Source organism: Lytechinus variegatus, chromosome 10 (genome assembly GCF_018143015.1).
Source record: "Lytechinus variegatus isolate NC3 chromosome 10, Lvar_3.0, whole genome shotgun sequence".
In the NCBI taxonomy this organism is placed as follows: domain Eukaryota; kingdom Metazoa; phylum Echinodermata; class Echinoidea; order Temnopleuroida; family Toxopneustidae; genus Lytechinus; species Lytechinus variegatus.
The window spans coordinates 16,072,205-16,099,706 of record NC_054749.1 but is presented as its reverse complement, the minus strand read 5'-3'; the positions used below and the strand labels follow the sequence as shown (position 1 = coordinate 16,099,706).

At 38.0% G+C, this 27,502-nt stretch overlaps 1 protein-coding gene across 1 annotated transcript in view; it reads left to right on the top strand.

Moving 5' to 3' along the window:
- The window catches only part of LOC121422473, a 181,350-nt gene that overhangs the window by 64,362 nt on the left and 89,486 nt on the right, over positions 1-27,502 (top strand). The window contains exons 23-26 of the mRNA XM_041617541.1: positions 1,208-1,591; positions 3,452-3,547; positions 4,239-4,580; positions 6,048-6,146. Coding sequence (XP_041473475.1) covers positions 1,208-1,591; positions 3,452-3,547; positions 4,239-4,580; positions 6,048-6,146 — 921 coding nt within the window. The remainder of the gene's footprint in view (positions 1-1,207; positions 1,592-3,451; positions 3,548-4,238; positions 4,581-6,047; positions 6,147-27,502) is intronic.

The following is a 27,502-nucleotide window of genomic DNA, read 5'->3' as shown; positions in this document are numbered from 1 at the left end:
TTTTCATCACCTCTGTTTTCTCTCTCTCTAGCTTCTTCTTCTTGTTTTAATTTCCCCCTTCCTTATCCCTTCTCCATTTTACCTTTTCCTTATTTCTTTTCTTTGCCCCCCCCCCCCCCCGTTCCATCTTTCTCCTCTTCGCCCCCCCCCCTTATTCTCTTTCTCCCCTTTCCCCTTCTCTCAGTCCTGGCTCTCAGTTTTCTATTTCTCTTATCTCTTTCCTTCTCGTCTTCAATCCATCCCTTCCTTTTCGCCTTTTTCTCTCATTTTTGCTTTCTTCTTCTCCCTTTTATCTGCATCTCGTAGATCCACGCCTGAAAGGCATAACAGGGTATATAAAAAAGGATGGCCATGCAGGGAAAGAATAGAGTAAATAGTTCTAGGAGGACCTCCGGAATGTAGGTTCAACATCGACAAATACCGGCTCCTTTGTCAGAAACTCATTATATCAGTGAATGAAATAACGGACACCACGGGGAGAATATTCATAGGAAATGACCATTTATGCTGGTGCCAGTGTGTAAATCCAACACAATAAGTCATTCGGTGAAAAGCCTAAAATCCCAGTTATCAGCCCAAAACTTTGTAATGTAATTTTCATAACAGATTTTATCCACGATAAATGATCGAAAACTTATGCTTGGTATGAGAAAAAGATCACATGCAGTCTTGAATGCATGTGTCAAATCGGACTTCTTCTTTCGACCAAGAATGCACTGCCGAACATCCTAGAGAAAACACCCTAGGATAGACGCGGGCGCTAACTGCGGGCACTCATGTCCTAGGGGAGCGGGCATCTTCCCGCGTCCGCTCCCCTCAAATGCCCGCTACGGGCTACCGCGTTTGCCCTAGGGGGCATTGTGACGTTTCCCGTGGCCGGCACAAATCAAATTTACTAGCTTAATTTTACGTGTTCTTTATGATTAAGGTCTACTTTTATTGGCACAACTATTTCAAAGTTCTGCGCAAATTCCTTTTCACTAACTTTTCAAAAGTAAGTGGTGCTCACTCAAGCAGAAATATTTTTAGACAGTTGTATCGTCATTTGCTTAAATGGATCTGTACCAATGTTAAAATGTGGAAAAATCTTCAGGATATTACCAATGTATAATTTTACAGGATTTTTTCAAAGTGTAAACTTTTTTTTGATACGCACTGTATATTTTACGATGCTCATTTCATAGATTTTACAATACTTTTTTCATAGAACCCAGTCACGTTCAGTACCTGCAAGAAGAAGAGAACATAACAGTAACATCTCCAGCCTACCCAGAAAACTTTGAGGATTCATTGTTCTTCACATACGTCCTTCAGACCAATGCATCTGGCTTCCGAATTGTACTCCAGGACATATCTCTTGGGTATGGAGACATCCTTAGTTTTGGTCCTGGTGCTGATCCATTTTTCAACACACCACCAACGTTCAGCTTTGCTTACTATAACTATAGTGTTGATGGGAGTTACGTCATTGCATCCTCATCAATGTGGATAAGGCTGATTTCTTCGTCAAGTGATGCGGACCCCTATGATTACTATGATTACTTCACAGAAAGGGTGTTTGGTGTGCTCATTCAGAGCATTAATACATCTGGTAAGAGTCTAGACCTCACAGAAGTGGGGTTGATTATAACGATGATAGTATATTATCATTTCTGTCTTGCCCACCAGGGGTGAAGGCGAGACTAAGGGATCCCAATTTTGTCCGTCCGTCACAAACATTATGACAAATAACTCCGCAGCTAGTAGTCACTTTTCAAAATAAATTGGTAGATGTATTTAGGGGACCTGCATGTAATGGTGCAGTAAGAGGTCACATGGTAAGATCAGAGGTCATTTTCAGGTCAACATTAAATTTTACATGCAAGACTCTCTTATGACACATAACTCTGCAACCATAAGTCACTTTTCAACCAAACTTGGGTTTTAGATGTGCTGAGGGGACCTGCATGTCATGCTGCAGTAGGACGTCCCATGGTAAGGCCAAAGGTCATTTTCAGGTCAGCGTTAAAGTTGACATTCAAGACTCATGTGACACATAACTCTGTATCTATAAGTCACTTTTCAACCAAACTTGGGCTGTAGAGGTACTGAGGAGACCTGCATAATATGGCGCAGTCAGAGGTCACATGATAATTTCAAAGGTCATTTTTAGGTTATTGTTATGACATAATTCTGCAACTGTAGGTAACTTTTCAACCAAATTTGGGTTTTAACTTTACTTGGGAGACCTGCATGTTATTGTGTTCAGAGTTCACATGGTAAGGTCAAAGGCCATTTTGAGGTCAACATTAAAGTGTACGTGCGAGACTCTTATGACGAATGGTATTCCATCTCTGTTATTTTACAATGAACTTTTGATACAATTCTGTTGCGTGCCCTCCCAATTCACAATATTTCTGGTTAATATCACAAGTGGGCGAGACATGCAACATTGCTTATGCCTTGTTTAGGTTCCAGATTTGTATTTAATAAATAAAAAAAAGAAAGCTGAAATAAATAAATAAGAAAACTTACTGTTTATTTGATAGATATGATTAACATTTTTATAAATCTTTAGAAATGGTTTTAAACTTGTGTGATGTAAAGCTAGGCCAATTATGGGTTTATGGATTATCATTGTCATGTCTTGAATATCTGTACCACAGTAAAATATAAAGCGAGACTATAGACGCTGCTTTTCAAAATCTTAATCTAAGGTTAAGTTTTTGAAATAACATCATAACTTAGAAAGTATATGAACGAAGTTCATGAAACTTGGACATATTAAGGGTACCAAGTAGTACTGAAAATCCTGCCAGATTATCAGGTCAGGTAATTTAGGGTCCATGAACTTAGACCATGTAGAGGGAATCAGTATCAAAATCTTAACCTAAGGTTAAGTTTTTGAAATGTCCTCATAACTTAGAAAGTGTATGGCCATAGTTCATGAAACTTGTGCATAAGGGTAATGAAGTAACATTAAATATTGTGTTTCAGGTCACATGACAAAGGTTAAAGGTCATTTAGGGTCAATGAACTTTGGCCATGTGTTGGGTAATTGTTGAATTTGCATCAAAACTTTGAAAGTTGGATCTAGTTCATGAAACATAAAAATTTGGGTAATCAAGTATAAATGATTGTTTTGCTCACATCTTAGATCTCATGATCAAAGTCAATTTGGGTCAATGGAGAAATGTTCTATTATCGTATGAATGTTTTCTTTTGTGAATAATTATTCAATAGCTGTTTACAAAGTCAGCATTGCTGCTATGCAGGCAGGACTGCCAGAGGAGTTCCACTTGTTTTTATATATTTGGTATTATTATTTGAAAGAGAACATATTAATGTTCAAATTTTATTCCTATGTGAAGATTTCAAGTGGTACATACACGTATTCACCACAGAATTAGTGTGCTATTTTTCACTATTGATATATTGCTTTGTTGTATCTTTGCTCATTTACCATTTACAGACCTCTATGTTTGTTCTGATGGAAAGTTTTTCAATTCTCCCGCTCGGTGTGATGGTATTGATCATTGTAGAGATGGTGCTGATGAAAATGGATGTGGTGAGTCATTTCCCTCCTCCTTAACCCGTTCACCACAAGAATAAAGAAATCCCCATAGACTTTGTAAAGGGCCCACCCAGTTCCTGTAGGCAATGGGTCAAGTTCAAAACAACTCGTGACACAACATTTCTGTGCTGTCTCATGATATATAAAATGCTATGCAACAACAATTGTCATGTGCATTAGTCATGTACTGCTTTGTACAAATGTTTATAAGCACTACATATCTGCCAATAAAGTGATTCTCTGTTGAAGAAATTTCTAAGAAATTCAAGGTTCTGAATTTAAATGGGCTTCTTAAATTGGATTGGCAATATACAGTAAGAAAAGTTTTATATGTTCCTTGAATTTTTCATATTCGTATTTTATTGTATTGTATTTATTTTCCGTCAATCAAAAATAATCATGATAAGTATATTTACAATTACAAAGAAATGATCATTTAAAAGACGGAGGGATTGTCCTACTCAGCGTTGATAACACATCAACGCTGTTTTACAGAGGGGTCCCTTACATAGATATACATGTAAATATAATACAGGAAAAGAAAAACTTAGTTGACTTATGATAAAGACGTTGACATAATGTGAAAAGGCAAGAAGAAAGTTGTATTTACAATATATATTCAAAAAAACAAAATAAGAGTGAGGGATCTGAACTAAAAATTACAATTTATTTGTTTAACTTTCAGAATACCTGATCAGTGTTGGAGAAACCTTCTACTTGTCATTCTATTCATACTATGGATACTATACTAACAGGTTATGGTTATTCAAAATTGATTCTCCAAGCAATGCACCCAGTCTCGCCTTCTTTGTGTACATTCATAATATTTATATACCATATGGTGGCATACTTCGCATTGGCTCTGGGCTTGTCCCCAGGAATGACACAGAAATCAACTTCTTTAGTGGTTATCATTATGTTGGGTCAAGAAGGCTTATCCAGTCATCAGAGATGCATGTAGAGCTCATGAGACCTTACTATTACTATTCTTATTTCTACATGGAGATTACACCCCGTTCAACAGAAGGTAGGTCCATCCTGTTATGTCGACCTATTTTTTAGAGACAGGTCATAAACATTCCCTTGTAATCAATCTAAACTTCAAATTCTCAAACTAGAAATGATTGCATTATGTTAGGCTACTAGTTTTACAGACAGATCATGCAACTTCGGATTAAAAATAATCAAACTCCCTTTTGTGTCTGTCATTTCTGTTGAGTGTTATTGTTCATATTTTCATAATCTATATAAATATAGATCTTTATGGCTCTGCTATTTCTTAAGCTAAAAAGTCAACATCACCATGATTTTTGCTGTACCTTTGATTTCACCAGCATGCTTCCCATTGTAATCACATGAATGGCATGGCAATCATATAGAAAAGATGATTTCGTGAGGTTGAAATATATATTATAGTTGGTTTATCAATCAAGAAAAAAAAAGTAGTTCAAATTTTTAAGAGAGTAGTGATCTGTAATCTGTAATATCCTCACATTATTATAATTGATTATGTTACTTCACCGTAACCAAGAGCAAACACACTAAGCAGCTAAATATTTTGCTCAATAATAATATTACTTTTTGTAGGGCTCTTGTTACAGTACTTTTTCATTTTTATCTTGCCTGTATAGCAGAGCGAGACCATAGGCGCTGCTTTTCCGGCAGCACCGTCAACATTGAAAATTGACCAAAGTTTAGTTTTTGAAAAGTCATCATAACTTAGAAAGTATTTAGACCTCGTTCATGACCATGTTGGGGGAATCAATATCCATATATTAAGCAAGGTAAAGTTTTCAAAATGTCATCAAAAGTTCATTGATCGATTTCATGAAATTAGAAATAAGAGCAATTTAGTATCTGTAAACATCCTGTATGAGTTCAGGTCACATGACCAAGGTCAAATGACATTCAGGGTCAATGAACTTTGATAATAATGGGGGTATTTGTAGAATTGTCATAACTTTAAATGTTAATAGATCTACATAATGTAACTTGGACATAGTAGAAACCATGTATCCCTGAATATCCTGTGCTTGTTTCAGGTCACATGACCAAGATCAAAGGTCATTTAAGATCAATGAACTTTGGCCGTGTTGGGGGTATTTGTTGAATTTGCATCAAAACTTAAAATGTAGGTAGTTCATGAAACGTTCACATACATGTAAGGGTAATCAAGTATGAATGATTGTTTTGCACATGTTTTAAGTGACATGATCATGGTCAAAGGCTTTGTTGGGTCAGTGGACATACATATAAATGTAGTATTTTAGTGTCATATGAGTGTTTTCTTTAGTTAATAATTATTCAATAGCTGTTTTCAAAGTCAGCACTGCTGCTATATTGAATCTAGCTCGTAATGCAAGCAAGACAGCTAGAGGCGTTCCACTTGTTTTTAGGTTTGGAATCATTTGGAAGTGACACATTGAGTCATCCTAAGTTTATCAACTTATTCATGGTCCTCATTATTTACTTGTTCATATTTGTTTACGTTTAGGTCTCTTTGTATGTAATGACGAATCCTATGCTGTCAACAAATCTTCTTTGTGTGATGTCAGCGTAGACTGTCCAGATTCCAGTGATGAAAACAGCTGTGGTAACTTCACATTCATTTTCTTAGTTATGACAGCAATTATTGCATTATGTAATTAAAGTATGACATTGTATCGTTGAGTTTACTAAAATATGTAATTTACTATAAATAACTGGGATATACTCATTTGATTTGCTAGTTCGTTACAATTAACTTTGCCCCATTTAAAGTGTCTGTTGTTGACATATTTATCTATATTTTTACTACCTATTTCAATCCTTTGCTCTTCGGCTATTGTTTCGTCTTAGACTTACTATTAGCGTTTTTTTTAAAGAAAAAAAATGGTCGGGCTGAAAGACTACGCTATATCCAGCATTAATAAGATTATGGGGTCTTTATACTGTTTTTAAACTGTTATTCATAATGTTTAAATAACAGGTAACCGGGTCTGGAGAAAAGACTACGCTTGATTCTCAATTTACTCTTAGTGCATATATTCACAATATACACCGTATAAGTTGAAACAACAACAAAGACATTCATTCGAACAGTTTTAATTAACTGGGTCTGGAGAAAAGACTAAGCTCGATTCCCATTTTTTCCACAGGAATATTTACTACACTGCACTATACTTACCTATACCATCTCATCAAATTGCTATTCGTTATCCTAACTCGAATAGCCACCGGTAAAAAACTCCCCGAAAGAGGCTAACTGCATTCAGGTAGCCTGGGAAACCCGTCACGGAACGAGACCCATAAAACCCGGTCTCCGCATATAAGCCTCCTCTTTCGTTACCGCGACGTCGCTGAGTAAACATTTAGCCACCGCGCTTCAGTGCTTTTCTTTGAATCACGATGTCTGAAGAAATAACTGACATGAACATTAATTCCCAAGCCTCCCCAAATCTCAATCAAGGGGAGAATAACTCGGTCAAGACAAAGCCGAGGGTCAATATTTCGGCCAAGACAAAGCCGAAAAATAATGATAAGGCGGCCAAGACAAAGCCGAAGAACAAGAACCCTAACAATAATAACCCGGCCAAGACAACGCCGGCTAATACCACTACACAATCAGACACCCAGTCCCATAGGCGGGAGGTAGACAAGGGTACGGATAAATCGGAAGAGACTGTGTTCACTCCTTCCGATCGGGGTAGCTCCTCATCTAAGACTAAGAGTAGGGCGGGCAAGAAGAGGCCTCGCGATGACCACTCATATTCTCATGACAATCATACTCAAAGTATTGACCCACTACAACCCCCTGTAATTCAGAAAAAGAGCCGACTGGCCCGGGATTGTGACAGGTCAGTCCATTCATTGCCAGACCCCGCCGAGGCGGGTAGTTGGATCTTGCAAGCCTTGCAGGCGGCCCTCCCCCAGCGGGCGCCGCCATCGACCCTTCCAGACCCCGACCCTCTGGATTTGCTTACCGCCAGCCCGGCGAGTAATAGACAAAGCCGCCCGAGACAACGGGCTAATGAAGACTCAACTCCATTGTAGAGAGAGGTCTAGATCGCCTCGTAACGGTCGCAGAGTGGGGGCTAATGATAACTCGCCTCGTATTAGCCGTAGAGAAAAAGAATTTTCCATTGTGGGAGAATCTGATTCGGAATTTGATTACCACCGACCTGTTACATCTCGCAGAAGAGATTGGGGCGATTTCTCACCATCTAATTCTAATAGCAGCCTCGCGCATTCCCTCCCAGCTGCCCAACATATGGGATTCGAACGAGGACAATCACCATTGGGGTTACGAGAGAGTTCTGACATACACGAACGCGATACTCCGGCTAGTGGGAACAGGCATCAGTCAGCCCTGATCTTGACTAAATACTGCCCTCAACTTCGGGCCGAAGACAGTACTAGTAGCGAAACTGAGAAAGAGAAGTCAATCTTCCGCCTGAACTCGTCCCTTAGTCGTTTGGACGGATAAACAACACTCTCGGCTTAAACCGATCAGTAAAGAAGTGTCGAGGGATTATCGATTTGCCGCTCAAGACTTTGAGGATTTTTTGTGCACACCTTTGGTCCCGGACGTTGCTTTCCGTGTCGGGGAGGCGGGAGCGAGGAAGTCTAGATCGGGCCGTAACCCTCTCCGCGGCTCAGGCTACCGCTCAGCCGACTATCAGCTAGCATCGCTGGACGCGGCCGCCCGGAGCAGTATGAGACTCGCGATGTACCAGGGGTGCCTGTTAACCGCTCTTAGTGAGGCTGAGCGACTTGGAGTCTCTACCGGTGACAAAAACTTATTGTTAGAATCACTCACAAAGATTGCTGATCTCCAGTATGAGCAAGCAGCAAGATCAACTCTACTATGCTCGAGAGCAAGAAGAGCAAAAGTTTTAGATGCCCTCAAGATTGAGAAAGGGGCAGCAAGACTACTCAATAAGCTCCCTTGTGAAGGTAAGGACTTGTTTCATGGACATTTTCAAGATGTTTTGGATGAGTCTATTTCAGCCAGCACCACAGCTGACAAGACTTTTTATAGGCTCTCTTCTAGTAGACCTAGCCCGCCAGGCACCGCTAATGCTAGACCGGCAGAGGGCCAGGCCCAGAGACCCCCCTTTGCTAGCTCTAGCTCCAGACCCCAGTCCAAGTCCTACAATGAACATAAGGGGTCATCCCTCTCCTTCTTCCCTCGCTCTGGTGGCGACACCAGGATTGTAAGGGGCCGCGGGGAAAGTCATAGGAAACCTCGGGGTGGAGGACGGGGCCGCCAGACCCACTTTCAGCGCACCGAATTCAGGGCCCCCACTCAAAACCGGGACTTTTGACAATCAAACACTAGTCATTCCCCACCTTCAGCAAGTCCCAGTAGGGGGAAGACTTTCTCTTTGCTTACAGAACTGGGAAAAGATAACCAAAGACAAATTTGTTCTAGAGATACTAAGATCGGGATACAATCCAAATTTCCCAAGAGTAATTCATCCTTCCCATTTTCGACAACAGACCCCCATACCAAGAGAGCCTTCACGCCGAGAGGCTCTCCAATCAGAAATACAGTCTCTACTCCACAAAGGAGCTATCATAAAAGTCCCAGACCACAAGTCCCTCATCCTCTCCCCCGTTTTCCTGGTAAAGAAACGCTCCGGTGGTTTTCGCATGATAATCAACCTAAAGAAGATAAACAAACTCCTCCCAGATCAAACATTCAGAATGGAGTCCCTTACAACCATCCTACCTCTGATAAAACCCAATCAATGGGCAGTCACCATAGACCTCAAAGACGCTTATTATCATGTTCCTATAGCCCCAGAGGCCTGCAAGTTTCTGGGCTTCAAAGTAGGAGACGTTTTTTATCAGTTCATAGCCCTTCCGTTCGGCCTAAAGCCTGCCCCAAGGATATTTTCCCGACTGGTGAGAGTCCTCGCCGCAGAGTTAAGAAGGCGAGGCATTACTATCTTCTGTTACCTGGACGACTGGCTCCTCCTCGGCCCTTCCAGGACCACTCTTGCCTACAACGTAAGCGTTGTCCGAAAGCTGGCTTCGGATCTAAGTTTTCTGATCAACAAAGAAAAATCGAGGTTCACACCAACAAGATCACCAGAGTTTCTAGGGGCGATAATATCCATCCCAAACTTAATAGTTCGCCCTTCCCCTCACAGAATAAAGAAGATCCAGTCAGTAGGTGCAGAGCTCTACTCAAACTCATGCTCGCCAGCCAGAACGTGGCAAATTTTCCTCGGTCTATTAGCAAGCCTAGTGGATCTAATCCCGCAGTGCAGACGACATATGAGGCCACTCCAACTGCACTTCCTGAGACACTTCAGGCCCAGAATTCACCCCAGGGACCATCTTGTTCCTATGACAGATGCGATGATGCATGCAATTCATCTGTGGTCAGCATGTCGATTTCTGAACCAAGGGAAGCAAACTCAGAACCCAAAACCAACCCTCACCCTAACGACCGATGCTTCAAAGCTGGGTTGGGGAGCACACATGGGGAAATTCAAAGCTTCCGGCCAATGGCAAGAAAGAGATTCAGCACAGCATATCAATGTTCTAGAAATGAAGGCGGTTCAACTGGCTCTACTTGCCTTCCTCCCCCAAGTTGCCAACCAGTGCATTCTGGTGAAATCAGACAACAGCACAGTGGTCTCCTACATAAACAGGGAAGGAGGGACAAGGTCATCTTCTCTCTGCTTCCTAACATTGGAAATTCTAGCATGGTGCCAGAACAATCACATAACCCTAAATGCTTGCCACATCATTGTGGGAGAAATGTGATAAAATGAATGGGAAAGTGTGGAAAGTGGGTCTTTTGGTTGTGTGGGTGGATGAATATGGGAGAAGAGTAGGGGATTGTGGAAAGTGGGTCTTTTAGTTGTATGTGGGGATGAATCATTGTGGAAAAAGACATGTTAAAAAGTGAATGAGAAAGTGGGCCTTTCGGTTGTGTGGGTGGATCATTGTGGGAAAGGATTGTGGAGTGTGGAAAGTAGGTATTTCGGTTGTGTGGGTGGATCATCGTGGGAGGAGGGTAAAGGAGTGTGGAAAGTGGGTCTTTCGGTTGTGTGGATCGATCATTGTGGGAGAAGAGTAGTTGAGTGTGGAAAGTGGGTCTTTCAGTTGTGCAGGTGGATCATTGTGGGAGAAGAGTAAGGTAGCATTGAAAGTGGGTTTTTCAGTTGAGTGGGTGGATCATTATGAAAGAAATGTGATAAAATGAATGGGAAAGTGTGGAAAGTGGGTCTTTTGTTTGTTTGGGTGGATCAATGTGGGAGAAGAATAGGGGATTGTGGAAAGTGGGCTTTTCAGTTGTGTGGGTGGATCATTGTGTGAGAAGAGTAAGGTAGAGTGGAAAGTGGGTTTTTCAGTTGAGTGGGTGGATCATTGTGAAAGAAATGTAATAAAATGAATGGGAAAGTGTGGAAAGTGGGTCTTTCAGTTGTGTGGGTGGATCATTGTGAAAGAAATGTGATAAAATGAATGGGAAAGTGGGTCTTTTGGTTGTGTGGATCAATGTGGGAGAAGAGTAGGGGATTGTGGAAGTGGGTCTTTTAGTTGTATGTGGGGATGAATCATTGTGGAATAAGATATGTGAAAAGGTGAATGGGAAAGTGGGTCTTTCGGTTGTGTGGATCGATCATTGTGGGAGGAGGGTAGAGGAGTGTGGAAAGTGGGTCTTTAGGTTGTGTGGGTGGATCATCGTGGGAGGAGGGTAGAGGAGTGTGGAAAGTTGGTCTTTCGGTTGTGTGGGTGGATCATTGTGGGAGAAGAGTAGGGGAGTGTGGAAAGTGGGTCTTTCAGTTGTGTGGGTGGATCATTGTGGGAGAAGAGTAGGGGAGTGTGGAAAGTGGGTCTTTCAGTTGTGTGGGTGGATCATTGTGGGAGAAGAGTAAGGTAGTGTGGAAAGTGGGTCTTTCAGTTGTGTGGGTAGATCATCGTGGGAGAAGAGTAGGGGAGTGTGGAAAGTGGGTCTTTCAGTTGTGTGGGTGGAACATCGTGGGAGGAGGGTAGAGGAGTGTGGAAAGTATGTCTTTCGGTTGTGTGGGTGGATCATTGTGGGAGAAGAGTAGTTGAGTGTGGAAAGTGGGTCTTTCAGTTGTGTGGGTGGATCATTGTGGGAGAAGAGTAGGGGAGTGTGGAAAGTGGGTCTTTTAGTTGTATAATAATCATTTGGAAAATAAAAATATGGTGGGTGTGGGAAGTGTGTGTTTACATTGTGTGAGGATGAGTTTGAGTCTTTTAGTTTTGTGTGGAGGTGGATCATTGTCAGAGGAGAGTGGGGGAGTGTGGAAAGTTGCGGGATGGGTTGGTGTGAAAGAAGAGAAGGGGAGTGTGTATTTCTGTTGTGTGGGATGTAGTGTGTGGGATGGATCATTGTGAAAAATGAGTGAGAAAGTGTGGGAGGTGGGTTTTTCCATTGCGTTGGGGTGGGTCAGTGTAGTAGAAGAGTAGGGGACTGTAAAAAGTGGGGTTTTTTTCAATACAGTTCAGTATATTTATTTATTCATTTATTAGGGAAAATCACATGAGTAGTACATCGTAAAATGTGAAGATCAATCATCCTGGATGTAGATATGGTTGATTTTAGCTTCAGTCTTTTAGTTGTCGGGGTGGATTATTGGAAGAGTAGAATAATGGAGTGTGGAAATTTTATCTTTTAGTTGTCAGGGGTGGATCATTGGAAGAGTAGAATAATGGAGTGTGGAAAGTGGGTCTTTTAGTTGTCGGGTGGATCGTTGGAAGAGTAGAATAAGGAAGTGGAAAGTGGGTCCTTTAGTTGTCGGGGGGTGGATCATTGGAACAGTAGAATGGGTCTTTTAGTTGTCGGGGGTGGATCATTGGAAGAGTAGAATAAAGGAGTGGAAAGTGGGTCTTTTAGTTGTCGGGGGTGGATCATTGGAAGAGTAGAATAAGGGAGTGTGGAAAGTGGGTCTTTTAGTTGTTGGGGGTGGATCATTGGAAGAGTAGAATAAGGGAGTGGAAAGTGGGTCTTTTAGTTGTCGGGGGTGGATCATTGGAAGAGTAGAATAAGGGAGTGTGGAAAGTGGGTCTTTTAGTTGTCGGGGTGGATCATTGGAAGAGTAGAATAAGGGAGTGGAGAATGGGTCCTTTAGTTGTTGGGGGTGGATCATTGGAAGAGTAGAATAAGGGAGTGTGGAAAGTGGGTCTTTTAGTTGTCGGGGGTGGATCATTGAAAGAGTAGAATAAGGGAGTGGAGAATGGGTCTTTTAGTTGTAGTGGATCAATGACATAGAAGAGTGTGGGAGTTTGGAAAGTTGAGTCTTTCTGTTATGTCAGGTGGGTTAGTTTAAGAGAAGAGTAGGGAAATGGAAAGTGGGTCTTTTAGTTGTATGTGGGGATGGATCATTGCAAGAGAAGATTGTGGGAAGCGGTTGTGTGAGGTGGTTCGGTGTGGTAAAAGATTAGGGGGTGTGAAAGGTGGGCCTTTTAGTTGTATGGGGGTTGGTCAGTGTGATTGAAGAATCAGAGAGTTTGGATGGTTGTCTTTGATTTTTTGGGGTGGGTGCATTAATTGAAGTCTGACTGTGAATTCAAAGCGCGAATGGTAGATGCATTTAGAGCATAATTTAATGTATTAAAATGTGGGAGAACGTGTCCTGTGAACAGGATCTGACTATTATGATAATGAATATATAATACATGCAAATAAAAATTAAATGCAACTTTCAGGTAAAATTATTTCATTAGGACCTCCCTTAGGTTTTGTTATATATAAGAAGAATTGTAAAAGCAATGACATTTATCTATTAGTTATTTCCCCTTTAACGATAGCTTAGAATGATCAAGAACATTCCACAACAAGTTTGTAAAAGCTTTTGGGTGATTCCATACGTGTCGTACGGGACATTTAGAGAGCATTTGACAGTTTTTGACAAGGATAGACAAAAAATATTCCAGTAACTATATGTGATCATCAAGTACTACCAGAGTGTTAGAAAAACCAAGACTTAACATGACTTGAATTCACATCCTGTATAATACAGATTTAAAATAGTAATGTGTCGTACGGACGTAGAAAAAGTGGCTTTTTTAGAAACCTCAAGTTTGTAATCAAAATCCTGTGAGTTGGGCAGATAAATTTCATAGACACTGAATTCAAATTGACACTCAATTACCCAAGAACAAACACATTTATAAACATTCATGAATAAATAAAGCAAATTATAATTTTTTAGAACATTGTGGCGTACGGGACATTCAAAATGTGTCGTACGGGACATCTATAACTTGAAGCCAAACTTTCTTACTTTATGTCACTTTGACTTCTTCAATCACATTATTTGGCTGATGATAATGATAATCCTATCAAACTAAGACATTCATTAGGTTAGAAACCGCTATTGGATGAATATTTCTGTCAATATATCATAAAGAAATAATGTGTCGTACGGGACAATTGTGTGTCGTACAGGACACTCGTGTGTCGTACGGGACACCTGTATGTCGTACGGGACACTTGTGTGTTGTACAGGCACTTGCGTGTGAATGAACTTTTTATCAATCAGAAGGAGCATTTCCCCTAAAAAATATTTTTTTTATGAAAAATCTTTTAATAAAAAGTCATTCAGGACAATATAATTACGTAACCTCAATATATACAATTGGGAGCAATATGTTATAATTTTTTTCATGATGGGAAATGTACAAGTGTTCACAGCATTTTTACGAGCTGAAAATCTTGAGGTTTTGTGTGAAGTTATATTTTAGGGAATTAATTGATGATTTCCAAACACTATTTAAACAATGAATGAATGAAACTTTGTGTGAATTATGGGGCTAAGATGTTATGATTTTTTATATAAAATGTATATCTACATGATATATGTCACAACTGTCCCTTGTAGTTCCACAATTTTTTTTCTAAAGAAATGCAGTTCTACTTTTTCTAACCCATCTGCATTTCATGAAACCATATGGTTTGTCTTATTTTCCAGATTTTTTTTACAACTTGAAAAATGTAAGGAGTTTCAATACTGTATATAAAAAATAGTGATCATCAAGGGAAGTCCAAATAGATGATCATGATGATTGATTTGTATTTTTTTTACATCTTATAATAATTCCACATTAGCATGCAAGAGGAAGTCATCTTCCAGGCTAGGTTGAAATAATTATAAAAGTTTTCTTTTCATGCTCAATGAAAAGAAATTAACCTGCTCTGATCAGTGAAAATCACCAGTTAGATGAAGGGATTCACAAAAAATATCCCTACATGAAATCAATTAAAATGTTTAGAATCACCTATTTCATGTTCTATGGAGATAAACAAAGTACTTTTTCAGTTCACTTTATGTTAAATCAATTAAATGAATTTAAATATGCCTACCATTTATGGTTTCTGAATCCAAATCCTGCAATTAAATGCATTATTATATTGTGTGTCGTACGGGACAACTTTTAATAGGACAATAATTGAAAAATGAAGGGCAGTAATTAGATCCTTATGGGATAAATCGATCACCCGTGGGTCAAACAAAGAGAAAATGATTTTATGAAATTGCATCATCAAATATAAAATTGTAGGAAAAACTTTTGCATTGTCATGTGTCGTACGGGACATTGCCAAAAATAGGTTCGGAAAAATAAGGGCTGCCCCTATTATGGATAATGAAAATGGTGTAGTTATTATTTGGAACCATCAATGATATATTATTCTATTGACCTGCAATATTTTCAATCTTCTCTTGCTTTGTAAATAATTGTTTCAGGCAGTGTTTGTACTTGACTATTCAATGAGCAAAATTATTGAAAATTTAATATTCCATTGTCCCCCCAAAATTAAAACTATATCTGTCTTCACGTTTGGTCAAAACTCATAATTTTCATAAAATTTAGGTATCATAGTAAAATATTACAATTCTTATGACTTATTGAAAGCATGTTGAAATTTATGATATTTTTGAAGTTCTAGTGTGGAATCGCCCTTTTGTTAAGCAGGCCTCTGCCTATTTAAAGGCCAAGGATTATTGTTATTTGTGAATAGAGACTGCCAACCAATAGAATAAGCTATGTTGTTGATTTCAATGAGGTCATTCAAGAGTCTTCTGGAATTTGACTCCTCCTGAAAGGAGAATGTTTTTTAAAGACAATACTAGAACCTTCCATAATAGTGAATACTATAAAGAAGTCTCTAGAATAGTGAATTTAGAATGATCTAGAATAGTTGTAATTAGTATATAAAGCTGGCAGATTCTTCAAGGACATCATCACATCATATGAGATCATCACATCATATGAGATCACTTCACCAGATCAGAGCTAAGAGTTTCACACCAGACTTTATTTCCACCTGGAATATTTATCTTCTGTGGAATTATTTTCCCGTCATCAATGAACTGTTTGCAGTTATTTTGAGAGAGGAATTCTCAGTTCTCATCGAGACCATCAACCTCATCAACCTGTTTAATGAACACTCTTCAACCCATGGATTGCTGAAATTGACTGTTAATCATCATCAACATCCTCTTCACGGACATTTCAACCCGTTACAGTGACTCTTGTTATTCATCGTGCTTTAACATCAGTTTCATCGTTGCCATCATTGTGGACTTTTATCTGGATACTATCATTTAGATTATTAATCTGATATATTGCCCATCTGTCACCTCAAGAGACGTAAGATATTTATTTATGTTTTATTAGTTTTTTAGTGTTATATTTCCCGTAATAAAAGAAAAGGAAATTCAATTTCAAATTATTTCATTGTTATTTGTTGCAGTATCGTAACAGTTTCAATAATTGGTCAACTTTTACACGCTCATCCTAGACAGGACGTATTATGGTATCACGTTTGGTGTCTGTCCATTAACTTTTCCTTGTAAATGCGATAACTTCAGTTTGACTTAATTTAGGCTCATATTATTTGGTGTATATAATACTAGCATAGATCCTAGGAAGCATATCGATTTTGAGGACAAAAGGTCAAAGATCAAGCTAACACTGACATATTTTCATCTTACCCTTCTGCAGTCCTTGTAAAATTTAGTGTTACGATACTTGAACAAATAACAATCAAAAGAATTCAATTGAAATTTAATTTCCTTTTTTATTAATACAGGAAATATTCATGTACTTAAACAAAATAAAACAACAATGATCTTACATCAATCTCTTGAAGTGTCCGATTTCACAGTTATGATAGTCCAGTATATAATCCAGATAAGATCCAAGTTGGCTGGCGAAAAGTAAAAGTTCACAATGATGGCGATGATGAAACAGATGTTGAAGCACGATGAATAACAAGAGTCACTGTAATGAGTTGAAATGTCCATTAAGACGATGTTGATGATGATTAACAGTCAATTTCAGCAATCCATGGGTTGAAAAGCATTCATTAAAACAGGTTGATCTCCATGAGAACTGAGAATTCCTCTCTCAAAATAACTGCAAACAGTTCATTGATGGTGTGCAAATAATTCCACAGATGATAAATATTCCAGGTAGAAATAAAGTCTGCTCTGACATAAAGTCTGACGTGAAACTCTGAGTTTTGATGTGATGAAGTGATCTGGTATGATATGATCCTTGAAGAAACTGCCACCTTATTTATACACATTCCAACTATTCTAGAAACTTCTAGTATTCACTATTCTAGAGGCTTCTAGTATTGTCTGTAAAAGAATATTCTGCCCATTTCTAGAGCAGTCTACACTTAAAACACTCTTGAATGACCTCATTGAAATCAACAATATCAACAAAGTAGCTAAGCCTATTGTTCATTTCCACTGCCAATACAAGTCTATTGTAAAGTAATCTCTATTCAGAAATAACAAAGAGTATTCAAAGATTAGTGTCCAACAAAGCTGTAGTGGAACATTCTTGATCATTCTATGCTATAAAATATCCTTAAAGAGGAAATAACTAAATAAATAAATGTAATTGCTCTTACAACTCTTCTTATATGTAACATTAGGCTCAAATAATTTGGTGTGTATGATACTAGCATGGATCCCAGGAAGCCTCTCTATTTTGAGGTCCAAAGGTCAAAGTCACACTGACATGTTTTCATGTTACCCTTCTGCGGTCCCTGTAAACGCAATAACTTCAGTTAAATGTCGTAGGTCGGAATAGGTCACTTCCAAGAAGTACAAGGGGCACAACAGATTCATGTTCACTTGTCTTTATTTGTCCATCACAAGACAAAAATAAAAGAAAAAAAAACCCTGCAAGATATAAAGCAAGGCCATCGTAAGTATACAATCAAATAATGGCATTAATACATGATTCGTCTTATTCTCAATTACTAAGCATATGACGAAGACACCAGATGATGCCAGTTACACTATAAAAGTTAAGTGTCTATCCTTTAGCAAATATCCTACAAAATGAGCATACTGCCCTTATAAAAAAAATTGAATGGTATACCATTGACTACAATTTATCATACACCATTGATATACCATTGGAATACCATTCGCACAGCACCCACCATACACCAATGGTATACCATTCAAGCCTCAATGGTATACCATTCAAACTAATTTAAATAATTCGGACGTTACTATTACCATATTCATGAGCACCATTTACCATTCATATACCATTGATCAAACACCATTCACCATTGATCTACCATATGGCCACTATAGACAGGTTTACCATTGACCACCATTCACCATTCAGCCACCATTCACTGGCCTACCATTTACCATTCAGCCACCATTCACTGGACACCATTGGCCTACCAATTACCTTACACCATTCACCATTCGCCTACCATTCAACATACACCATTCGTGTACCATTCACTGCTCACCATACACCATTCAACTACCATTCGTCGTACACCATTCGCGTACATTTCACTGTACACCATTCACGTACCATTCACCGCTCACCATACACCATTCAACTACCATTCGTCGTACACCACACACCGTTCACCATTGATTGACCATTCACTTTACACCATTCTACCATACACCGTATACCATTGACCTACCATTTACAGTACACCATTGGCCTACCATACACCATTGAACTACTATTCACCGTACACCATAGGCTTACCATACACCATTGGCTTACCATACACCGTACACCATTGACCTACCATTTACCATACAACACTGTCATACACACTATACTATTAGTCAACCATTCAAATAACACCATTGGTCATACACTATAGACCACAAGTGTAAATTCAATGGTAGACCAATGGTTTACACTGAATGGTAGACAGTAGAACAACGATGTGCAATGTATAGTAGGCCAATAAAGTACAGTGAATGGTAGACCAATGGTGAACAGCATATCTCTGGGGTTAGTGGTAGGCTTAATAATGGAATAAGTATACACAAGAAAAAAATGAAAACAGTTACTTATTTCAAGAACGTCAATAAAATGTTTTTACTATAAGAAGTTTAAGTACAGCATAAATGGCACAGAGTATTCACAAGTATAGACTTTATAATTAAAGCACATAAGTTATTAATATATATGACTTAGCTACTCGTTGATATCTATAGTCTGTCAATCTTGTTATCTAAAAATAAACATGCATCAAGACAGAGTTTGATTGAAAAATACAACAAATGAAGACTAACATTTCCAAGAATAAACCTGTTCTCTCATATTGCTTTTTAAATGGAATGAGTACTTGGCAAAACCACTGTTCTGCATACAAACCTGATACAATAAACTTCATGTTAAATCTGTTGTGTGTAATTGCTTTCAACGACATTAATAAACATTTTTTACTAATAAGTTCAAGTACAAAAGAGTATTGACAGGTATGGCATAAAAGCACCATATTATGAATACATGTGACTGTGCGACTCCACAAGAGATCAATGATTGCACTCCACATAAATATTATGTTAATCTTCCTATAAACACATTTACATGTAAGACAGAGCTTGGACAACAAACTTATGAACACCAAATTTCGAAGATTAAACTCAAAATGTGTGATAGCCTTCACATGGCCAAATGAATAAAGGGTACCACACTTAGAAGAAATGAAATATCTCCAAAAGGGGTGAAAATAGTACTCCCAAATTGGTCTCTTTTTTCTTTTCACCTAAAAAGATACATCAATGGCATGTTTCTACATAGAATTGTTAAAAGGTATTACCCGCCTAAGTATCCAGAATCCCAGATAACTTTCCTGTAGAAACAGACGCGATGCGGTTTATTGATAAATTGCATTGCGCAAAATACGGTTTCTCATAACCATCTCTCTGAGAGGTGGTTATTGCCATGTTAATCCGTTTAACTTTTCTGTAAAAACACGGGGCAAAATAGCATACGTGTCTGGCTTAAGTGCTTGAACCAAGAAGTGCGATCTCACAGTATACATATATTCTGGCCGTTTTTTATCTCGCCAGCTGATCGCGAAACATGTGTACCTGCTACAATGAGTGAGATCTACCATGAATTTTGAAAATTTTCCTAACGAGATGCAATTTTTGACATATTAAAATGCAATGTGAGGTTATAGGTTGAATTTTCCGATTTCCGCCGTATTTGCGACGCGAAATGCAAATTAATCAGATTATTAGGTCTGTAGAAACAGGTTGGTTTAAGAATGATAAGGTTATTCGAGTCCGGAAAAGATAAACTGTTTTTAATGATTTACTGTAGAAACACACCAAAAGTTTATCATAAATACAATAATGATACATTAAGAAATAAATAATATATCACACATAGAAAGAAAATATAATGAAAATAGGGAAAGAAAATTATTCAATTTGGAACACTAAAAAACAGAAGAAAAATAGAGACCATTTTTGCAAAATATATAGAAAATGATATGTACAAGATACCCACTTATTTCTTTTCTGTCTATTTTGTTGTGTTGAATCAAATGAATAATTCAACTATGTGTGAGAAATAATATGATTATTGTCTTACATAGTAAATCAGTAGTCAATCGTATTTTTTTTACAACCGAGCTTGGACAAAATTTAAATTCATATAATACAAAAAATATATAAATTGTGATCTTGTATATTCATGAGGACTTGCAGAGAACAGTTTTACCAAAAAATAACAACTTTAATTCGTCAAAACTTCGTTAATCCTCAACAAATTTTGATGAAATTTTCAGTGTTTTTTGTTTGTCTGATGTACACTTTGAATTATATCACATAGCTTTCAGTCTCGAGTACCTCTAGCCCTTCAATCAAATTGGTTGGACGACCGGTTATATTTTACATATAACATAGTTATAAGGAGAATGAAGGGGACCATAGAAAAAAAGCATGAGAAAAGGGGAGATTTTGGTAGGTAGAGAATGAATCAGAAAAGGATCATGCTGAAAATGCCATTAAAATCTGATAACAAAGTTATTGAATTTGAAATTTAACAACATTTTGGTCAAAAATTAACCCAGTGTACACATGATCGTCAGGAATATTTGTTAGGCTTATTGTATAAAATGAAATAATTATTTCATATTTTCATACATGTGTGTATGATATGTCCCAAGTATCATATCATTATTTCTAGCAATGCATATCTTCACATTAAAGGTCAAGTCCACCATAGAAAAGTTTTTTTTTTAATCAACAGAGAAAATCAGGCAAGCATCATGCAAAATATTTCATCAAAATCGGATGCAAAATGAGAAAGTTACAACATTTTGAAATTTCGCCTATTTTTTACAAAATAGTTATATACACAATTTACCCACATGCATATGAGGGAATCGATGATGTCCCTCACTTTTTGTTTTTGTTTTCATTGTTTGAATTGTACAATATTTCAATTTTTACAGATTTGACAATAAAAAAATAAAAATAAAACTTTATTTCATAGGACAATGAGGAGAAAATTATATTTCATATTTAAAAAACAAAGAAAAGTGAATGAGTGATGTCATCAGTTCCCTCATTTGCATACCGACTTGGATGTGCATGTAACTATTAAGTGAAATTGAGCGAAACTTAAAAATGTCATACCTTTCTTATTTTTCATCCGATTTTTATGTTTGATTTTTCTCTTTTTAATCAAATCAACTTTTTTGTTAGGGTGGACATGTCTTTGAAATAAATTTTCACTCCATTTTTTATAGTTCTCGGAGGACAAAATGTAAATTAGCGCGACTTCTTGTAATAAAATACAAAAGAACAAGTGGGGATATGACATCAGCTGGTTAATAACGTCGTGGTCTAGTGGTTCTTACTCTCACCTTTCAAACAGAGGGTCGTGAATTTGAGTCCTAGCCATGGTGTGTTTTCCTTCAGCCCGAAATTCATCCACACTGTGCATCACTAGACCCAGATGAAGTGAATAGGTACCCGGCAGGATTAATTCCTTGAAGCTGTAATAAGAAATACTGGATGAAAACAATGCAAAGGGCAGTATATTAGCTAAGGGTTCAAAATATGAATGCTTGTCGTGTGTGTAAGCTTTCTTTAGAAGTTCATATATTTTTTATATATCGAGAAATTTGCAGTATAATCTACCATTCAATTGAATGATACCAATTAACAAATATCAACAAAACATTTTGTAAAATATGATAAATAAATTTATGATTAACCATAGATGGGTAGACAATAACCTATTATCTAATGGGAGGTTGCCCCAATGATGACAAATACCACAACAAATGAATACCTGGGGACAAAGTGTCCACCCTTCCCCCCTCAGCCAACATACTGATTTTTTTTCTGGGGGGGATGTCAGAAAAGACGTGTGCTCCTCTAAATAGGGATGACATTTGTCCTTTCTCAGGATTTTTTACCATTGCTGACAAGGGTTTTTTTCAGCTATGCCACTGCAGGAATACAATCTGTTTTATCTCATGAAGCTTTGCAATTTTTTCTACTGAAGAAAATTCTTACACACCTACCTTTCATAAACTCCAATTGTTTCTTGTACACGGCACGTTTTCTGTGTTCAAAACCCGTCGTGTCATTCCCAGATAAGGCTGGACCATCTACCTTATCATCCAGTGTATCCGTCGTCCAAACTTTGAAAATGAAATAAAATCAATTTGAGTGTTGTAAAATCTGCATGTAAGTGCAGATACAAACAAAAATAGAATACTAATATAGTAATAGAAAAAGAATGATCTTATAACTTTAATGTCAAAGATATTTTTCATGGATCTCTGATTACCAGCCCAGAATTCAGGATAAAAATAAGGAAATGTGATAGTATTCAGCGTAGTTCAGACAAGGCTGTATTATAACTGTGCATGCTTTATTCTAGTAATAGCTATGTCAAACAAAAATAGAATACTAATATAGTAATAGAAAAAGAATGATCTTATAACTTTAATGTCAAAGATATTTTTCATGGATCTCTGATTACCAGCCCAGAATTCAGGATAAAAATAAGGAAATGTGATAGTATTCAGCGTAGTTCAGACAAGGCTGTATTATAACTGTGCATGCTTTATTCTAGTAATAGCTATGTCATCTGAAATCAAATTTCTAGAGCAGCAATTTTCAAAAGGAGGGTAATCGATGACATAAATTCCATTTTTCTGGTATTGACAATCGCAGAAGCAGATCCAAGTGGGCACATGTGCCCCCACCTTGAGAGCAATAGTCGATGTGTTTGATAAAAATGTGGCTTTCTTACACAAGTGTCCCCCTTTTGTAGAGTCTATCGCAACGTGCACAAAGTCAATAGGCTTCCGGGTTTCGGAGCGTCGCGTAAATATGCATGAAATTGCAGAGTTTCGATAATTTTCGATCGATACCGGAGCGATCCGATCACAAACCAAGACCATTTACCGCGTACACAACGTGACCGGATATCGCTATCGATACTTCCGCACGCAGTCCAAAGGAATTATTTTTGGGACCACGTGGTCATGACGTGATCTGCGCGATTGACCAATCAGCGGTCTTCGAATCGCTATGCGGAGACGATCTATCCGTTGTACACAGTCTATGGACAATTGTTCGTTGTGCATGCAACTTCGAGCAAAACTCCCCACCAGAATTGTCTACACACATTTTGAGATCAATACACAATATGCCCACCACTTTTCAAAATATTGCGGATTGCTTGGATTCGCCGTCATGTTGATATGGACCGAAGTTATGCCTTCAAAATATTCGCATGCGGCATGCTGGCAGTTTGTTCGCCACATGTTCATGATTTGGTTGCTAACTTCAGTCCGAGCGATCCGCGAAGTGATGTCTACGGATTAGATCAACGACGTCGAGATCGCAGACTAAACACAGTCATTCCCAATATTTTGAAAAGCGGTGGGTATATTAACATCGAGATGTGACTGAGGGACCTGTCATGACATTTGGGAACAAGTTTTGGTGATTAGGTATGCTGGTAATCGGCCGGTGCAAAACTGCATTAGCGCCAGTTTTCTCTGCATAATTCCTCTGTAGAAAAATTGAATAGGAATCTTTTGTCACTCCGTCCAGTCACAGTTCCACACACGAAGTGCACATTTTACCATTGAAATAGTATGTGCAATGAGTGGTGTGTACGGTGTAGCTAAGTTATAGGCCTGCGTAGCCTTCATAATTTTTTAAACTTTAGGACCCTTACCATGTTTCACCTCCATTTTATCTCATTTACCAACATCTATCAACAACAACAACAAATTATAGGCCTAATTTCAAAGCAATATTTGTCGGCAAGTTTTCAATTTCAGTGAATTAATGTTGTGCAGTAACGGTCTATTTCACATTATCACAATTAAAACTTTGACAGTCTTGACATTAGCATTAACAAATCATTCATTCATGAATTCAATGTATTCAGAGATGGTTTTTGTAAAACATTGACAATAAACATCAGGCAATATGAGCGAATTACTATTCAATGCTCGCCGAGCTAAACTCAGCAAATACAAAGCAAAACCATAAGCCACGTCCCAGCCTGTAGAGCAGCGGCCAGCGCAAACGGGGCAGTGACAGTGGCAGTGCAGCTGTCGTGGCAGTACAACGACATCGAACATTTTGAGACAATTTGATAAATAAATCAAAGAAAATTGTGATAGAACTTACTGTCTAGCCTTCTACAAATGACTTTGAAGCCGCTGTCCGAATCTGACCCGTGTTCCTTTAGTTTTTGATGAATTATCGACGGACTTATCAACAGCAAAACGGTAGTACCGGTAGTTGTTGTTGTACCGGTAGATCGAGTTTTCTTTTTCAAATATTGCACTTGGCGGTACGCGTGTGCGAGAACAACATGTATAATAGTGCTACCTGGCAAGCGGCCCCGCTCGCCAACGCATATGGGGGGGGGATAAATTATGACCAAATCTGGGGGAGGGGACTTCTTCGCCAAGAGAAATACACATTCCGATATGGGTGAATTAAACCAAATCAGGGGTGTCTTCTTTTTCCTCTCAATTGGTTCTGGGATGGAAACCATGATGGCGTGAGATCAATTTTTGCCACTCAGTGTTTTTTCCTTGGATCTTGGAATCTATGAAAGAAAGTTTTCGATCCCTTCATATTTTTCCTTTTCTCTCTCTTCTTTCTTTTTTATTTTCGTTGTCTTTTTTTCTTTTCTGTTTCTTTCTTTTCTTCTTTGCCTTTTTCTTTTCTTGTTTTTTCCCTTTATATATATATTTTTTACTCATTCCTCTTCCCTTTTAATTTGCTTTTGTTTTGATTGAAATTGAGATTTCGTTCAGTATATTTCTTTTCTGTTACATTGTACTATACCCTGTATGGCGGCAGGGAATTTCGATAGGGGTGGGGGAGCAAGACAATATGGATAAATCATTTCAATCAAGTAATGACCGGCCTATAGAATAGCTCTCCTCTTTATGAACGCCGTCCGTGAGAAAGAATAATTAGGGCCTAAAAATAGAATTAGAATTTTGAAAATATCATTTGTAAAAAAAAAAGAGAGAGGAATAATTCATGATTGGAAGCAGCTATAGTAGCGTACAAATGGGTTCGGAGGGGGCTAAATTTGGACGTTGCAGACTGACCATATCAGGGTTTGCGGATGGGAATTTGATAGAGGTTGGGGGACCAAGACAACCAAAAGTGAATTTATTTTGAGCAAAATATGGGGCATTGCAAGAAACTTGCAATCGAACGAAAATCAATTTCACACTCCAAAATCAATTGAAAGTCATACTTTTCATTGCAAACTTGCAACTGATTTATTGTTTCTTCCATCAAAAAATCCAAATTGATATGTTTTAGATAAAATTAATGTATATAACCTGTAAATTTGCATCTTGGGATTAATTGCAAATATCTTTTTGCAACACACCAGATATAGTTCTCTTCATAAAAAGCGGCCATAAATAAGCAAAATGATTATAAATTAAATAGAATAAAACTTTGAAAATAAAAATATGAAGAACGTAGTTTAAAATAAAAACAAACAGTATACTGTACGATAGAGGAGCTACATTTCTGCCGTTCAATTTTCACTACCAAGAAACAAAAAGCGAAAAGGAAACAAAGGGGAAAAGAGAGGATGGTGATGGATATCACTGAGACACTATTGAGTATATGGTATACCATTCACCATACCAATCATACCATTATAGTGGCACAAACTACTGAAACACTATTGAATATCACTGAGACACCATTGTATACCACTGAGACACCATTGGGTGTATGGTATTCCATTCATCATACCATTACAGGCACATACTATTGAGACACCATTGAATACCGCTGAGACACCATTGTATACCACTGAGACACCATTGGGTGTATGGTATACCATTCATCATACCAATCATACCATTATAGAGGCACATACTACTGAGACACCATTGGGTGTATGGTATACCATTCATCATACCAATCATACCATTACAGGCACATACTACAGAGACACCATTGAATACCACTGAGACACCATTGTATACCACTTAGACACCATTGGGTATATGGTATACCATTCATCATACCATTACAGGCACATACTACTGAGACACCATTGAATACCACTGAGACACCATTGTATACCACTGAGACACCATTGGGCGTATGGTATACCATTCATTATACCAGTCAAACCATTAGAGGCACACACTACTGAGACACTATTGAATACCACTGAGACACCACTGTATACCACTGAGACACCATTGGGTGTATGGTATACCATTCATCATACCATTACAGGCACATACTACTGATACACCATTGAATACCACTGAGACACCATTGGGTGTATGGTATACTATTCACCATACCAATCATACCATTACAAGCACATACCACTGAGACACAATTGAATACCACTGAGACACCATTGGGTAGATGGTATACCATCCATCATACCAATCATACCATTACAAGCACATACCACTGAGACACCATTGAATACCACTGAGACACCATTGGGTGTGTGGTATACCATTCATCATACTAATCATACCATTAGACACATACCACTGAGACACCATTGGGTATATGGTATACCATTTACCATAAAATAAACTACCAATTACCATTAAGAACTTACCATTGAAACACCACTTAAATACCATTCGCGTACCATTTACCATTCAGATCACCATTCAACTACCGTTCGGCACCATTCAAATACCATTGGCGATTTTTATAAGGGTGTTGAAGTGTATATTATAGATAATGCTATAAAAACAGTATTACAAAAATAGGAATGCATTTCTGAATTCAAAATTATATTAAATGCGTCAAATTATAATTCAAGTTATGGATGCTTAATTCCTAGCAGCTAGCCTGCCTAACCATCCTTATCCTCGAATGTTTGTAACACTAACCAAACCTGAAGAATGGCAGACAAAGAGACCATCGTCATTATCCTCTCAATCAAAAATGACATACAAATCCCCTCAAATTGTAAAGCCTCACTAACTACACTCTTCAATGACATCTCAAAATACCTCAATCAAAAGGACAGCATCCATAAGTCAAATCGGTTTCCGCACAAGAATTCATTTAAAGTTTTTGAAATGTACTCTATATTTATCTCAATTCTGATTTCAATTTAAATCAATAAAATCAATACAGTACAAACATAATATTGTACACCATGCACATA